The 18,217-nt window shown below is 34.8% G+C and overlaps 1 protein-coding gene and 2 pseudogenes across 2 annotated transcripts; all 3 read right to left on the bottom strand.

Annotated features, from left to right (window-relative positions):
* LOC18781109 ((E,E)-alpha-farnesene synthase) lies at positions 1,949 to 4,477 on the bottom strand. Of its 2 annotated transcripts, XM_007213390.2 has the most exons (7): positions 4,313 to 4,477; positions 3,949 to 4,219; positions 3,478 to 3,856; positions 3,129 to 3,347; positions 2,874 to 3,015; positions 2,459 to 2,713; positions 1,949 to 2,390 (listed from the first exon to the last, which is right to left on the bottom strand). In XM_007213390.2, the coding sequence occupies exons 1-7, from the start codon at positions 4,421 to 4,423 to the stop codon at positions 2,094 to 2,096; spliced, it is 1,674 nt and encodes a 557-aa protein (XP_007213452.1). In that variant the 5' UTR covers positions 4,424 to 4,477; the 3' UTR covers positions 1,949 to 2,093. The 2 variants fall into 2 exon arrangements, with proteins under 2 accessions (XP_007213452.1, XP_020416975.1); XM_020561386.1 differs by lacking the exon at positions 3,129 to 3,347.
* On the bottom strand, positions 7,051 to 9,607 carry LOC18781472 (annotated as a pseudogene).
* LOC18779565 lies at positions 10,616 to 13,620 on the bottom strand (annotated as a pseudogene).

Below are 18,217 nucleotides of genomic sequence, written 5' to 3'. Positions count from 1 at the left end.
TCCATGATGGAATTGTAACGGTTGTCTTTATTCCAACAACATCCTCCATCGCCTCCGGTTTCTTGACATTGATTATAAGCATGGTCTTCTCATCAAACACTACATCCCCGCTGTGTATTTTCTTCTGGTTCAGTGGATATGATATCTTGAAACCCTTCACACCGCTCTCAAAGCCGAGGAATATGCACTCAAGAGACTTCGGTTTCAACTTGGTTCTCTCATCACTAGGTATGAAAGCATAGACACTACATCCAAATATTTTAATTTAGTATACTCAACAGATTTATTAGACCATACCCCTTCTGCACAATTGAAATCAAGATACTTCGATGGTGACCAGTTAACCAAATAGGAAGTGTGGTTAACCGCCTCTGCCCAAAATGCCTTAGGCAAGCCTATATGAATCCCACTAAGAAGTTGCTTATATGTACATGCCCGCCTCCATCTAGCACGAGGCCTTTTGGGAGCTCGCTGGCTTCGGAGTTATGGGAATTCTGAAGTTAAACAAGTTGGGGCTAGAGCAATCCCAGGATGGGTGACCCACTGGGAAGTTGCTCGTGAGTTCCCATAAACAAAACCGTGAGGGCAGAGAGGGGGGCCCGAAATAGACAATATCGTGCTACGGCAGAGCCGATCCGGGATGTCCGAGATGTGACATTCCTTTGCTCTACCTTCCTCCTCTATTACTCTAAGTCTTCTAAGCAAACCAGGAACCACTTGTTTTCCTCTTGGACAAGTTTCATTATCCACCCACTCGAAAAAATGCATACCTCTTCTGCTATTCTGGAAATCTAATCTTACACAATTTCATACCTCAACAAGCAAATACAAATGGAAAAGAACAACTTTTGCAACCCAAATAATAACTTACCCAATTTTTATTACAAGCATCGAACATTCTCCCCGGGTTCAAATCTGTCCACGACGAATTATATTTGTCCCACAGGCGTAGTACCGACTTGTGCCACTTGAGGTCGTTGAAATCTCCGACATTGCAAACCTAGAGTTCTAATTAGGGGTTTTTGGTGGATCCTCTAATAAAAATGGGAGGTGATGCATTCCTACGTTGGCGTGGTAGTTTTAGAGGAGGGTACTCACCTAAAAATATGATTTTGTCCCTCGACTTCACCGAATAATACACAGACTTTGACGGCAGGACCATCTTGATACAAAATAAATAGTTTAAGGACGGTTCAAATGAAAATTTTAGTTGATTCACCAAAATGATACTCGAGCAATAGTTGGAGGACCATTTTAGTCATTAACCCTTTCGTTTTGATCACAATATTAATAATATAAAAAATTAAGAAAGAAATAACAAGCCTTGCTTTTAGATTGGAAATCCCCTCCGCACAACTACCGTTGATTTGAATTATTATATGTAATTCAAAAGACTACAACCAGTTTATATGACAATTTACTTTATTATTTTTAGGGTTAATCGTTTTATTAGTTTCTGAATTTAGACTCGATTTGCATTTGAGTACCTCAATTTTCAAAATGGTTCCCGTGGTCTGTCAACTTTAGTTTCGTTAGGACAAATAGTCCTACTGTCAATTTTGTTAACTTTTCTGTTAAATGCAGGGGCAAAATTGTATTTTTGTATCAAAATAGATTAAAATATGCATAAAAAATTAAAAAATTAAAAAATTAAAATTAAACTCTCACTCTCCCCTTCTATCCCGATTTCTACTCCCCCAAACTTAATTTATCTTTTTTTTTTTGGGTTGGTTTTTTATTTGATTTTCTTTCATTGTTATTTTAAAGATATGATTTTTTATTCATTTTTTTTTTGTTTTTAACATAAAAATATCATTTTGCCCCTGCATTTAACAAAAAAAAGTTAACAAAATTGACGGTGGGACCATTTGTCCTAACGAAAATGAAGTTAAAGGACCCCGGGAACCATTTTAGAAATTGAGGTGCTCAAATGCAAATTGAATCTAAATTCAAGAACTAATAAAACGATCAAACCTTATTTTTATGACATTAAGATCATCAATACATATAACGATTACACAGAGAGTTTAATGACTTTATTTGTAGATGCCTGTCTTTATTCAATACACAGAGAGTTTAATGAGTTCAAATGATCAAAGCAGTAAAGGCTCAGCTAGTAGAGACTGGATCAGCCGAGAGCCTTTTTCTTGATCAGCAAATCCATCTCCATCTTGGTAAAGGTTGTGCACCATTCGCGCAATATTTATGGCAATGTTGATGAATGGTGAGAGGAAAGGAACTTGTGGGGTTCTCAAGCATTTCCCATTTATTTTCTTCCACGCTTTGTCTATGATGCCCTTAATCTTCATCTCGGCTATATTTTCAGAAACATTCATCTCTGGCATGTAACATAGGATTGCTGAAGGAGCATCGCCTCTCTCTTGTTCAGCCTGTTAATTAATTCATTAGTTTCATAAAGATAAGGGAAGTAAGCTGTAAAAGTTAATCAGAAAATTACCCGGTAAGTTGCCAGATCATTGGTGAGCCGAACTATCAGAGATATGTTATTCACAAAATCTTCATTCTTGTGCCAAAAATCGGCAATCTCTTCGGTTGGCTGATCACGACGAGTTGTGGAGAAAAATGTATGAACCAAAAGGACTGAAGCTGATGATGAAATGCATCCATTACTTAGGTACTCTTCAAGGGATGGTGTATAGCCGCTACTGTACCACTCTGCCTCCAATAGTAATGCTTTACAGAAATCTGCCCACTAAGAGTCAAACAAATAATTTCTCAACTTCAACCCCACACACACACACACACACACACACACACACACACATATATATATATATAAAGATAAATAAAATTAAACTTTTTTTAAAAAAAATAATGAAAGAAAAGGAACAGGCCTGGCTAGGCTATAGTACCACTTTGCTCAAATGAGGTAACACTAGGTTCCAGCCATTCTCCTCCTCAATTTCATGAGCAATTTCACAAGTAGTGTTGTAGAGCACTTGGAAACAGATCTTCATACAATCTGGAAGCTGCCCCGTTTCCCCAACATCCCACCTAAATTTAAGGCACTTTTAATTTATGAGAATTTAGACATTAATTGTGAAACTAACCCTAATTTAATTGGCTAATACTGCTGATTAATTTGTTTTATGCCAAAACTAGCTAACCTATCGACGGCGTTGGTGAAGAGCTTTAGCTCTTCCAGTGAGCCATAGACGTCATAAACGTCGTCTATTATCAGAATCAAGTAGATGACTTTAGTAAGCCGTATTCTAAAAGATGTGTAGTCAGGCTGGAAATTTAATCCCACAGCAGACATGAAAGACTCGACTGGTCTATCTCTTACAAACTTCAAGTGTTCTGCGTGGCCCAGATTGTTCCACCACCTAAGTGACATATCAAAACCCAAAGGAACAGCAAGTTACCATTATGTTGTGAACGTTATAAACCATGTTGTTAAATAATATTGTTCCATTTTCTAAAGAATTAGGATACATGATTTATGCTTTTACTTACTTGGATGCTTCCTTTATATCTTTTTGCAGCGTTGCTTGAACCATGTTAAAGTTAAGTTTAGCCAATTCAAGTAAAATGGTTTTGACGTGATTGTCTTTCTCATAGGCATGTATGTGCCATTTGACATTAAACCACCCTACTCTTCGATGTGATGAAAGCTCCAAAGCATGGACCACATGCCTCGCAAGGTTATTGTCCAGAATATTACAGATATTGGAATCTCTGAGAGCTAACGTAGAGAAAGCTTTCGCCTCATCTAAGACATTTTCCCCGTCTAAAGCCAGGTTTGAGGCCTCCAAAAGTTCAAGCATTCCTTTGACATCTGAAAAATGGCTTTTCTCTAACATACCCTTCTCATCCAAGAAGCCATCAAATACATCTGTATACATTATATATTAATATGAAAGTAAAATAACAGGAAATAAGATAAATTTATGGTTGATAGTATTGCAATTAATCTATATAATATACCTTGTGATACTTTATAGCCATGCTGCCTAAGGATCTTAAAGTGCAACGCAATAGCGTAAAGGTTCTCTGTCATGTGGGGATCGTTATTTTCAGTAGATGCTATTGTGTCTAGAGCTTCCTTAATTTCCTTTTCAAAGTGATTCGTGAGGCCTAGTTTTCCGATGCTGTCAATCAACTTCAATTGAGTTATCAAATCTTTTGTTCCAACAAAGAACATATGATTCTTTACATCTTCTATTAGCTTCTCAGATTGCCTCGTATAATCATCTCCCTGCACTCAGTTAATATGCGCAGTAAATAAAGTTTAAGTTATTAATATCGACGAGTAGCAAGGAAGAAGTTAATTAGGACAAAGATAACTCACGTGGTATTTACTGTTAAGAGATTCAAGGAAACCATACTTCCAAATATTTGGCTTGTAATTGGCAGATCGTCTTTCATGTATCAAGGAAGAGGCTTGGATTTCATCTGGCATTCTAGAATTTGCTGTTCATTAGCTTGCAACTCCATAATGGAAACTTGGTGTACAGCAAGCTTCTTTTGGAGGGGTTTATATATAGACGCAGAGGTGTCGGTCATATACTTAGTACTCCTCCTACATAACATTTTTCGTGTGCTTTTTGGGTCCCATCAACAGACATCACGTACGACATATAGATGTTTTAATTGTGTGACACGTTGTTCAAATTAAGCATCTCACCTGACACGAGAACATTTCGACCACTGGCTTCGTGATAAACCTCATCTGGTGTTCATGAGTGGCGAATCTTCTGGGCCAGGAGTGGCCCTGGTCCCCATTTTTTCACCTCTTTCCTATAGTATTACATATTAATAGAAAATTTGTAATTTAAATTATAGAAAAGTTGATAGGGGCTTAAAAATTCAATTAATAATTGGCTCTAATCCTCGAATTATTGTTTATTGATATAAGTTCCTTGACTAGTTTGCCACGTAAATTACATTCCATCTTTGACATATTGATTCAAACTTTTGTATTTAACTGATTTGTATTTAAATTTCTTTGTTCCTATTATATCCCTATTATCTAAAATGAGTAAGATGAGAATTTATATGCTATTATTTTTATTTTTGTTCACCCTATGGTAGAGGTATAGTATATACTCTTGTAGATATAAATTATCCTATGATGTAGGTATATTGTCATATTGCCTATTGCATAGGTATATATTTGTTTTTTCATATTTTAGACAATGAATAATAGTATTTTATGTACAATTTTTATAGGTAACATACAATTTTATTTGTCTATTTTTGTATTTGACTTATAGGTAATCTTCTAATTTATGTTCCTAACTTATAGGTAGTATTCTAATTTATGTTCATGACTTATAGGTAACACGATTTATCACTAAGTTTTTTTTCGTTGCTAATAAGAACACTATTTACCTATATGTTAGGTATATAATTTAATGTGGGTGCTTGCCTAATTGATTAGTATAATATGTGGGCCTTTACTTCAATTGATTAATTTATATTTTAGCCATATATTAGGTAAATATTATCAATGAAAGAATTCCAAATTTGAAATTTGAAATTTAATTACAAGTAAATAATTCATTAAATTTAGATTTTCAATGTTTTCCTTATGTACCTCAAAGGGTAAAATCGACACAATAAAAAGAGTATTAAAAGTCAAATGACCTACATTTAAAACCAAAAATGCGTGAACTAAACCCAATAACAGCTAATTATTTTGGACCTGGATCTAAGAACCCCTTTAAATTAATAGTCCCTTTTAAAAAAATTAGACATGGCTAATTTTGAAAACTTTAGTGCTAACATGTGTTTTGAACACTTATATAAATTTGATATATTTGTATTTTCCATCTTGCCCCCCCCCCCCCCCCCCCATCTTACAATTCTAGCTCCGCCCCTGCTGGTGTTGTTAGCCTAATTAATATTCAAATAATATTAGTAATTCCAATATAATATCTAGATATTTTAGCTCTATTAATACAAAAATGTTTTAGTTCCAATTTATACCCAACTAAATAACTACTCTAGTCCAATGTCTTTTTCTTTTCGGTGAACCATATATGTTCTTGTTGTGCTTTCATCTTTCTCTTTTTTACCGCATATTTCTTCTATTTATCTTCCTATTTATCTCTTTACTTTTTTCTCTCTTATTTTATTTATTGTACATATCTTTCTATACATTCTATTTCTCTGTTCTTCACATCTTTATATTTTTTATCTTTCTAATCCGAAAATGAGGCAAAATCGCATAGGTCCAGTAACCATCATGTACGATGTTTAATGGCGTGATGTGTTTTGTCTCGCCTGAAACCAACGACTGGTTTATAATTCATGAGATGTGGTCCAAAAGTCATATGTTGTTGAAAGAGAAAGGTACAGACGCATGTAGGTAAATAATTCATGAGATATGGTCCAAAAGTCATATGTTGTTGACATAAAGGCTCTCACATATCAAAGAAAAATTATTGATGAATTTTCATACGAGTAGAAGTTCTCCACAATCATTGATGAATTTCCTAGGCTGGATGATGTCCATCCTTTTTATGGCGACCTTCTTCTTGTTCTCTACGACAAAGATCATTACAAGCTTGCACTTGGCCAGATCCATACCCAATTCTTTGTGTAACTGACTTTATTTATTTATTTATATGAGTTTTAATATTGAGTCTATATAAGTTTATTTAAATGAGTTTTTCGTTATTTTGGAAATTAAAAGTTTATAAAAACGTAAATAGGGTAAATTCTGAATTTTTTTATATATAAAAAACTCAATAAATTTGGGATTATACTCATAGCCAAAGTATCAAATTGAGCTAAGATTATATAACTAAGTGTCTAGAGACGATTCTTGGGTGTAAATGTTGTGAATTTTAGACAACTTGAAAAATGGAGATTATAAAGATTAGTCTAAACACAAATTATACTCGCAAGTGCACAAGGTCAACCGTAATATAGTATGGCAAATACAAGGTCATTCCCACGAGGATAGAGTTCAACTTCCAATTAGTCTAACCTAATTTACTTCACAAAATACTTTAACTACTCTAATTATATAAACAAAAAATTAAGCACGTAGCATACTCACGTAAACACAAAAGAGGTTTGTGAAAGAAGGATTTAATTACCAATGAAATTAAAATAAAAACCAAGTAGAAAGTCACAAAACACAAGGATGAGAAATTCAAATTGATAAAAGCACTTGGACAATGAATTCACCACTAGTAATCCGATCTAGCCTCTTATTCACCTACCTATTAACTAACCATTTGATGTCACCGCTTATTCCTTTTTCGTGCTTTACCTATAGTATGTAGGCTAACTCGTATATTCCTACATGCAAATTTGGGATCAAACTCATAGCCAAAATATCAAATTGAGCTAAGAATATATAACTAAGTGTCTAGAGATGATTCTTGGGTGTAAACATCAATATACTCTCTAGATAACTTAACCAGTGAACTTACTACAGACAGAGAAATTCTATAGTAGAAGGAACTTTTTCTTTAAGATGTTCCATAGCATGAGTTCTTGCCTGCACTTCCTCTTCGACTTCTTCAATTGGCTTATCTATTCCATTAGGCCAACACCAAGTCCGGACAGGATCTATCATAATTTTCTCCAGAGCATCAACATTATCTATTAAGTGCATGATAAGTTCAACAACACATGCACAAGGACGATACCCTGCCATTTCAACTACTTTAAGGTAATGATATTTCGTAGCTTTCTCAATTTCTCCTGTTTCATGGCGTGACACTATCCCTGCTTGCGCAGCCAATCGCATGTCCAACTGCACCAAGGAAGCAATTCAAGAACCACGAGGAATATTAAGGCTGTTAGCATGTTTTATATTTCAGTCATGTAGCACCATTGAACTTTTTCTTTTTCTGCTTATTCCTAGTTTATTTCTTCAAAATTGATAGTGGACTGAATAGAAGACAAAGAAAATCACTGAAAGTGCACATACAAATACCAAAGTCTTAGTATGTAATCTACTATACCTTCAACACAAGCCTCTGCAAGTAAGGAGACACCTTCAGGAAATAAGTTAAATGGTGCAGGGCCTGATCATAATCTGAAGCAACCACTAATTCCAAATGCTTGAGATTTTCTAATCTAGGAAATACGCCATTATGATTGTAGTCCTGAAAACCAAGAACGGAGTGAGGAACTACATAATCCAAATCAACATAAGAAAAGAAAACAGATACATCATAACTACACAGACTAACCGCTCCCGTGATATCCAATTCAAGAAACTCTAGCTGAGAAAGACAGCATGAAAGTTGGGTGAAGTGACGCCTTATGGAATCAATACGACAGCGCTCCTTAAAAATTGATACCTCGACAAGTGAAGGTACATTTCTGAGAAGCAGGTTTGTCATATCATATGCACAATAAATGAATGAAACAATGTTAGTATCACAAATCTCAATGCTGTTGAGATCAGGACAATGTTTTATCACCAAATGCTTCAATTCAATGCAATCGACTGACCGATATCTCTTAAATTAACCAGACCTCTGGCAGCATTCAATGATAATCTTTCAAGAACTGGAGAATTGGGCAAGAGGTACTCGATAAATTCTTCTGTCGCGCGAACATGCCGCAAACGAAGAACTTTGAGGGACTTGAACCCAATACTGTATCCACAAGAGTATAGACTTGGAATGTCTGACTGCAACAAGTTGTCCCAGGCAGAATACAAGAACTGCTCCAAAGCAGAGCCTTTTTTTGTACTGATGATGCCCAACAGTTTTTGGGGAAATGTGTAATCTTCGTCCCTAAAAGATTTTTCGGCAAGAAATTCCAACTCAAGTATCTGAACTCTCCTTTCCATTCCAAATTGAATCCATTTATCAACTGAACTTTTAAAGCGGCAATCTAGAAAAAAGTGGGCCCTGAATCTTTCGATGTTTTGGCCAATGTATCTAAAGCTCTGCTGGTCTCTCGACTCTCGTTTGAGCTCCCCGAAGCGACTAGAAGTATTACCAACTTCAAAGTTAACAGCATCAAAGTTGAGAGTCATAGTAGAGGCCCATAGATACTGCCATCGCCTAGAGAGGATGCTAGTGCACGCTGCTTCCTTTAGAGTCAGTAGAGAATATATTTATAAGAATTTCATCAACATTCCATTAAATTACTAATTTGACTTTACCAAAATAATTATCAGTGCAATGGCAACAATTAGAAGATGAGTTGATATGTCTGGGTAATGAAAAAGAAGCAATTATCAAACCTTTCCGTATATGGGAAATAAGAAAGAAGAAGAAAAAAAGCCCAGTTACAAGCATTACCTTAATTTGGACAAATTGAAAGGTTGGGCGAACTCTTTTCTTTCTCAAATTGTTCTGGGAGAAAGGTTCTTCCATCTCACTCATATGAGCTCGTCTGGTCCCGCGAGACATTGTAAGCTATGGTGGTGATGAATCTGATGATGATGCAGGTAGGAAAATTAGGTATTTGGTTTTGGTTTTTTGATGCCCTAGGGTTTTTGTTTTGTCAAGGAAATCAGGAGGGAGAGGGAAAGGAAAGGGATATATTATATAATAAATAAGTATCCAACTTCTTTTTTTCGTTTTGGTCACAATATAAATATTAATAATATGAAAAATTAAGGACAAGCCTCGCTTTTAGATTGGAAGTCCCCACCGCACAACTCTATTTGTAGATGTAATTCAAAAGACTACAATCAGTTTATGTAAAGACAATTTACTTTATCATGTTTATGACATTAAGATCATCAATGCCTTGTCTTCTCAAACATATAACCCTATTTGAAGATGCCTTTAAATTCTTTGGAGAACTCTCATTTGAGTTCCCCGAAGAGTCTAAAAGTATTACCAACTTCAAAGTCAACAGCATCAAAGTTGAGAGTCATAGTAGAGGCCCAGAGATATTGCCATCGCCTAGAGAGGATACTAGTACACGCTGCTTCCTTTAGAGTCAGTAGAGACAATATATTTTAAGAATTTCATCTGGAAACTCGCTGATTCGATCCACCAAGTTGCACTCATCCTTATAATACTTGAATTGTCGACAAAAGAACGGGGAAAAGAAAAACAAACCAACCAAATTTCATCAACATTCCATTAAATTACTAATTTGATTTTACCAAAATAATAATCAGTGCAATGGCAATAATTAGAAGATGAGTTGATATATCTGGGTGAATCTGATGATGTAGGTAGGAAAGTTAGGTTTTTTTTTTTGTTTTTTTAATGCCCTCGGGTTTTTGTTTTGCCAAGGAAATCAAGAGGGAGAAGGAAAGGAAGGGGATATATTATATAATAAATAAGTACCCAATTCCTGCAAAGGACCCACTAGTGTAGTGGTTTTGGGGTATTTACTTCCTCATGCAAAATCTTGGGTTCGAATCTTAGTATATGTGTCCCTCACATGATAATCCAATGAAATAAACACTTGGGTCCTTTTTGGTTTGACCAAAAAAGGGTATGGGATGAGACCCAATAGTGAAGATGAAGCGATCCAATTAGGGACGAAATGTGATAATTTTGCAAACCTATAGGACTATTTGTGATAAAAAGCCTATAAAAAATTAAGAAAGAACAAGCCTTGCTTTTAGACTACAACCAGTTTATATGACAATTTACTTTATCATTTTTATGACATTAAGATCATCAATTCCTTGTTTAATGAGTTCAAATGATCAAAGCAGTAAAGACTCGGCTAGTAGAGACTGGATCAGCCGAGAGCCTTTTTCTTGATCAGCAAATCCATCTCCACCTTGGTAAAGGTTGTGCACCATTAGCGCAATATTTGTGGCAAGTTGATGAATGGTGAGAGGAAAGGAACTTGTGGGGTTCTCAAGCATTTCCCGTTTATTTTCTTCCACGCTTTGTCTATCATGCCTATAATCTTCGTCTCGGCTATATCTTCAGAAACATTCATCTCTCGCATGTAACATAGGATTGCTGAAGGAGCATCGCCTCTCTCTTGTTCAGCCTGTTAATTAATTCATTAGTTTCTTAAAGATAAGGGAAGTAAGCTGTAAAAGTTAATCAGACACTGTGCCAAATCGTTGATACTAATTTTGATCAGAGTTTTCCTCGTTTGATTATAGGAAGAAAGAAAATTACCTGGTAAGTTGCCAAATCATTGGTGAGCCGAACTATCAGAGATATGTTATTCACAAAATCTTCATTCTTGTGCCAAAAATCGGCAATCTCTTCGGTTGGCTGATCACGATGAGTTGTGGAGAAAAATGTATGAACCAAAAGGACTGAAGCTGATGATGAAATGCATCCATTACTTAGGTATTCTTCAAGGGATGGTATATAGCCGCTACTGTACCACTCTGCCTCCAATAGTAATGCTTTACAGAAATCTGCCCACTAAGAGTCAAACAAATAATTTCTCAACTTCAACCCCACACACACACACACATATATATATATATAAAAAGAATAAATAAAATTAAACTTTTTTAAAAAAAATAATGAAAGAAAAGGAACAGGCCTGGCTAGGCTATAGTACCACTTTGCTCAAATGAGGTAACACTAGGTTCCAGCCATTCTCCTCCTCAATTTCATGAGCAATTTCACAAGTAGTGTTGTAGAGCACTTGGAAACAGATCTTCATACAATCTGGAAGCTGCCCCGTTTCCCCAACATCCCACCTAAATTTAAGGCACTTTTAATTTATGAGAATTTTAGACATTAATTATGAAACTAACCCTAATTTAATTGGCTTGTATATATGTTGCAAAATTTTAACGAATACTGCTGTATGCCAAAACTAACTAACCGATCGACAGCGTTGGTGAAGAGCTTTAGCACTTCCAGTGAGGCATAGAGGTCATAAACGTCATCTATTATCAGAATCAAGTAGATGACTTTAGTAAGCCGTATACTGAAAGATGTGTAGTCAGGCTGGAAATTTAATCCCACAGCACCAAGGTCTAAAATATCGATGATATCGGAAATATCGGTCATTCAAAAATATGGAAATTTCGATGGAAATATCGGGATATTATCGATATCGATAAAAATTGAATAAAAACCACGGAAATTGTAAGAAAAACTTGGAAATTTTTATTGAAACTTTGGAGAATGTCAATTTAGTCAATTATCTATGAGTTTATCACAAAAAATTAGAAGGAAATGCATATTGAAAGATGGATTTAACTAATTTAAGTTGATTATACAGCAAGCGGGCAAACTCTATGAGTGTAAAAAATATGTAATAATTAATGAAAAAAGATTAAATACACCGTAATCATTCATATATAATGATTTACTATAATATTTTACACTTTATACATTGCATGGTAAGATACATGAATGACTTAGTACCACATAGAGTTCCTACGAGGTTCAAATTTTTCACTATCTTCATCATCTCTATGTGTAGAGTAAGTGTATTGTGAAGAGTAGTCATCAAATGATAAATCCCCAAAATAGTTTTGCATGTAATTATTAACATACCACCCATATAAATATAAATATTTTAGCATATTATCACAAAAACATAAGTGATATGGTGTTTAAGGTGTTGGAGGAGTAAAATGGGAGGGGTTCATATCCCCTTTGTGCTTTTTTCTCCCCTTTTTCCCTTTTTTTTTTTAATAACTATTTTTTCCTTCACATCGATATTTTCGATATTTTAGCGATATTACACCGATATTTTGACAAAATATTGCTGAAATGTGAGCGAAATTATCGACATCGATATTTTCCGATATTATCGTCGATATTGTCGATATTTATACGATATGTACATGGATATGTTCCGAAATATCCGTGATTCAAAAAAACCGAAATATCCTCGATATTTCCTCGATATTATCGATATTTCAGACTATGACGATACCTCATTGAAGAAGAAGAAAAAAAAAGATAACAAGTAAGCTTAAAAACAAGGGAAATTTGCATAAATGTCATCTAAATTTTTAGGTTTCTGCGCTAATACCACTTGATTTTTTATTTTTTATTTTTAACCATCTGAACTTTGTAAAGTGTTGCAATTCAACATTTATGTCTAATTCCGTTAAAATTTCAATTAAATTTAAGAGCATTTTTGTCATTTTATTGTAACTAAAAAAAATTATAAAAATTATAAAAATTAAAAAATTAACCTGAATTCACTGCAACTTCCAAAATAAAAAAATTACCCTAATTACACTCACCAACCCAGTCATGAATAAGCATGCTATGGGCTATGTCTATACGCCTAAATTAAATCTAATATAAATGGTACATATCATAGGTGGTCCAAATGATGAATGTGTTTCTTAATTTTTTTTTTTCCTAAAGTTTTGGATAAAAAGATAAAAATGAGTTTTAAATCTTTAGCTCCTCATGAGGGTGAGGGGGTAGGGGTAGGGATGGTGTGGTGCAATTAATTTTTCTTTTTTAAATTATTTTTAGTTATAGTGAGTTGATGGAAATATCATTATACTTCACAGAAATTTTAATGGAGTTAGACATAGGTTGTCATGCCCTGGACCTGGTGCGTGAGAAAATAAAAAATATAAAAAATAAAAAGAAAGCCAAAACAGGGTTTAAAATAAATTCGTGTCAAGGCCGTGTTCATGGGATCTGGTTCATACACGTCAGCAGCATCGTAATCATACTCATCCTCCACAATTATGTTATGGAGGATGATGCATGTCATCATTATGCTCCTAAGCACCTCCTCGTCAAATAGACGCATTGCGCCCCTAATAATAGCCCACCTGGCTTGGAGAATACCAAAGTACCTCTCCACATCTTTTCTGTAACCCTCTTGATATGCAACAAATAATTTTTGCTTATGGGATTGGGGATGTGGAATTGATTTCACAATTGTGGTCCACTTCGGGTAGATGCCGTTAGCTAGATAATACCTATTCTGGTAGATGGTATTGTTGATTTCATAGGTGATATTTGGGGCTTCACCTCTCAAAACATCATTGAACACTGGGGATTGACCTAGGACATTCAAGTCGTTTTGAGATCCAGCAACTCCGAAGAAGGCGTGCCAAACCCATGTATCGAATCCAACAACAGCTTCAAGGATGATACTTTTCTGCCCTTTTCTATTTCCATAATCCCCTTGCCAAGCAGTTGGGCAATTCTTCCATTGCCAGTGCATGCAGTTGATGCTACCAATCATTCCACAAAATCCTCAAGCTTCAGTTTTTTGTAGAAGTCATTGCAGGTCCCTGGGCACAGCTCTTCTCAGGTAATCCCTGGTGTATAGAGTTTTCACTACATCACAAAATCTCACCAAGCTCTCCAAAACAGTGAACTTCCCCATTCGGGTAATCTCATCCACCTAATCAGCAGATGACCCATACGCCAACATTCGTATAACAACTGTGAATTTTTGCTCGGGAAGAAGTCCAGAAATGTCCAGCAACATTTTTCGTTTGAACAAAGTATTCATCATAATTGCAAATATCATGCATGACTTTATTGAACAAATAGGTTGCATTATATATGGAGCTCGAAAATGAACATCATAATATAGAGAAGTTGGGATAAAATAATCTTCTATAAGATTCTTACCCCGAGAATGTCTATGTCTGTCCACATTCGGGGCACGACCTTCTCGTGAACCACGGCAGCTCTGGTTTTCTTCATCAAGCAAAGCCACTGCTATGACAATTTGCTGATCTAGTTCTCTCTGCGCCTTTTTGCCTGCAACTCGTCTACGCCTTCTTTCTCTAGTTTATCGTTCTTGCCTCTCTAAAACCTCTTCCATGTCTGCTATTTCATAATGGAGAATGAAATCTAAAATATGAGAAAGGAAAATGTAGGGAAGATCTGGTGTGGGAGGTATGAAAGTGAAAAAAAATATTGAGTAGAAAGTAAATAATAGTATAAGGAGAAGAAAATGTATGAGGATTTGATGTTAAAAGTGAAGAGTATTGGTTGGTATTTATAGAAAAAAAAAATTCAGTAAATTTTTGGTATCTTTTTTTAAAAAATTCAATTTTTTTTCATTTTTTTTATTGCACAAAAATTGGTTGTCGTTGGATTGAAGGAAAAAATCAGATTGGAGAGCCCAGACGCCGACACGTGGAAGCTAGCCGTTGGCAGCTATTGTAGCGCGAGCGTGCAATTTTTTTTTAACGTTGGCGCATGCAATGCACGAACCAAGGATAAAAAAAATTCAAAGCGCAAGGGCTAACACCAGGATGGCGTCAGCAAGACATCACCCAACCCTCGGGCTCACGCTTAGGCTGAACTCCACCTTGGGCTAGCCCAGTCTGGTGGCCCCCACCTCCTGCCCGGGCATGCTTTTGTTGCTAGAAACCACTTTTTAGCCCAAACACACACCCCCACACCCTCACCCCCCCCCCCCCCCCCCCACCTTCCAGCCCTAGTCCAGCCTTAACTGCTGGAAATGCTCTTACTAGAGTGCCAACACCTCATGCTCAAATAGAGCTTAGTGATCTAGGTATATTGGCACTTGGAGTCTAAAGTTTGTTTTAGATAACAACTAGGCTATTGAACTTGGCCGGAAAGTAACAAAGAGATAAAGTTGACTAAAACAAAACATATAAAAATTACTATTTTTAATAGAATTTTTTTTGAATATATATATTTAAAATACAGAGTTACACATAGATGGTGGATTACAATACTTTACAAAGTTCATGTGGTTAATAATAAAAATTCAAAGTTCATGTTGTATTAATGCACGGTCCCAAAAGTTCAGGTGATATTTATACAAAATTCTCAAAAAATAATTCTTTACATTCTCAAACTTAAAGCCAAGTATCAAATAGAGCTAACATTAACTTACAAATTACAATTGTATGCACTGGCGGAATCATTTTTTTTTTTTTAATGAAAGTGCAATTTTGAGAGGCTAAAAACTTTATTTAAAAAAATTAAAATAAAAACATGTTATGAATCAATTTGAGATAAACAAAAATATGAAGCAAAAAAAAAGAAAAAAAAAAAGGATATTACAACCACAAAACCGAGATACAATCAATGATGATTGATGAACAAGGCGCGGGACGGTAAAACCAATACCACCAATCAACAGCTTCTTCTCCCGTTTCATATATGAATTAAACAAATAAAAACAAAATTGGCTGCGAGAAATGCCCTCATAGATGTGACCGAAAAGAGATAAAAAGATAGCCGTAGATACAAGGCTACGAAATAAACTAGTTGGCAAGTACATTGAGTGAAGAAAATCAATCATGAAAGCAAGCTGATCCAAAATATAGTTTGGTAGGCAGAGATGTTTTGCTTGTGGAGCATGGTTATTAGGGTTATGCGCATGTCATTCTTCACTCTAAAATTAATATTTTGTTATTTCAAAGCACTTCTAGAAAGAGTGAATATAATGACAAACTAGTAGTGTAAATTTTTTCTATGCAAACGTGAGGTGCTCCGAACTCGCAAACTGGTCTACCCTTATGTGCTTGAAGATGCTGGTGCAATGAAATTGGAAACCAAGGCCAGATTGTTCATAACATAGGCATATGTCACATTAGGGTATATTAAGATTTTTCATTGATATAGCAGAACATGCATGACACCTCATGGAAGCAAAAAAAAAAAAAAAAAAGATAACAAATAATTAAGCTTAAAAACAACAGCAACGTCACATTAGTTTAACTTTAACTCATTCTAGTTAAGTAAAGAATCTCACTTAAACTGAGTAATGGATGTATGGAGATTTGAAGTATTATTGATAGACGAAACTATGTCTCGTCAGTTTTAGATTCTCATGCAACGGGAATTTCACTTTTTGCTATCTCCGGCCAATAATACACTGATAAATAACATGTCATTGTATTATTGATAGGGAATAGCACAATAGTGTTATCCTCATTACAAGAAAGGTTTTTCCCAATTTAGTGCCCAATATATTATAGGCACAAACATTTTTTGTGGATAATAATGTCAATACAAATCTTTTTTTGTGGACTTATTTTATTTTATTTTATTGCGTAGTGAGTTCAATACAACATAACATATTGTCATTCTTCATTTATATCATTTAACTTAAGTCATGTGGTGATTTTTGTTGCTTGTGGGATTAACAGAAATTCCGAATTTTTTCCAACTTAGATGTACACTTGCATGCCATATATGTGTGTGTACATGTGTCTAACTTTGACTGTACGCTTGCATGCTATATTGGGCTCTAGGTTCTTCCCTCTCTCCCATATAAGCTCGTCTGGTCCAGCGACACATTGTAAGCATGGTGTATGAATCTGGTTATGCAGGTAGGAGAGCTAGGGTTTTTGTTTTGTTTCCCCAATTCTTTTTTTTCGTTTTTTGGTTATTAATTCACAATATTAATAATATATAATTTTGTTTTATAAATAATGAAAAAAAACGAAGAAAGAAAGAACAAGCCGAAACTACTTTGCTTCTGGATTGGAAATCCCCACCGCATAGTTCTGGATTGGTGAAACAATTTTTGCTAAAAGATGATCAAACAGTTAGAATTGTTTATCTTTTACCTTACCGCTCAAAAGTATGTATAGGTGAATACGAATAGCATATTATCATATAATCATTCATGTATTGAGCTTGTGTTTTCCTTTTCAAGTTTTTAAGCCACTACACTTAAATATATAATAGCTACATGCACCAAAAAAGAAACATATTAGAAAACATGCAAAGTGGGGAATGCAAGCAAAATGAAGTTCATGTAGAAGCTATTATGGTGGGGTTTGGGAGTGGAGGTGCCCATATAGCTGTTAAATTCATATACAATCCGATTTTGATATAACTAATCAAAGATGAATTTGGTGTATAATTCGATAATATGATTATATTTATAAATCTGTTAACTTAGTGGAACAAATTTGAGTTTGGGATAATTTGATTTGATAATGATATGATATGAATTGATATAATATTTATTTTATTTTTTACTTACTAAATATATATATGCACATGTAAAAATATTTGTGACCATTTTTTAAATAAATAAGAATATATTTCAACATTTTGTACATATGACATAAAAGAATCCGGAGTGAGTATTCGATAATTCAACAAATCATATATAGATCTAGTTGTGAATGATTCTTTAGAATATTGGATCAGATCGAATTATTTTTTTTATTTATGAAATCAGACTAATTGTATATATGGTGATATGATCCATCTCCGATTTGTTTACAGGTCTAGGTAGGCACAACTCGCTTTGGTACAGTTTAGAAATTGATAATCAAACCAATCATGTCGATAATGAATTTTCCAAATAGTAGCTAATCAAATAAGATCAAATTAGTTCACTCCCTTTTAGAGAGATTTTCGGTTGAAGTGTTCGGTTTTTGCGCCCAAAA

The sequence above is a fragment of the Prunus persica genome, chromosome G4, assembly GCF_000346465.2.
Source record: "Prunus persica cultivar Lovell chromosome G4, Prunus_persica_NCBIv2, whole genome shotgun sequence".
In the NCBI taxonomy this organism is placed as follows: Eukaryota; Viridiplantae; Streptophyta; class Magnoliopsida; order Rosales; family Rosaceae; genus Prunus; species Prunus persica.
The sequence above is the reverse complement of the archived record's forward strand: the minus strand, read 5'-3'. Positions and strand labels throughout refer to the sequence as shown.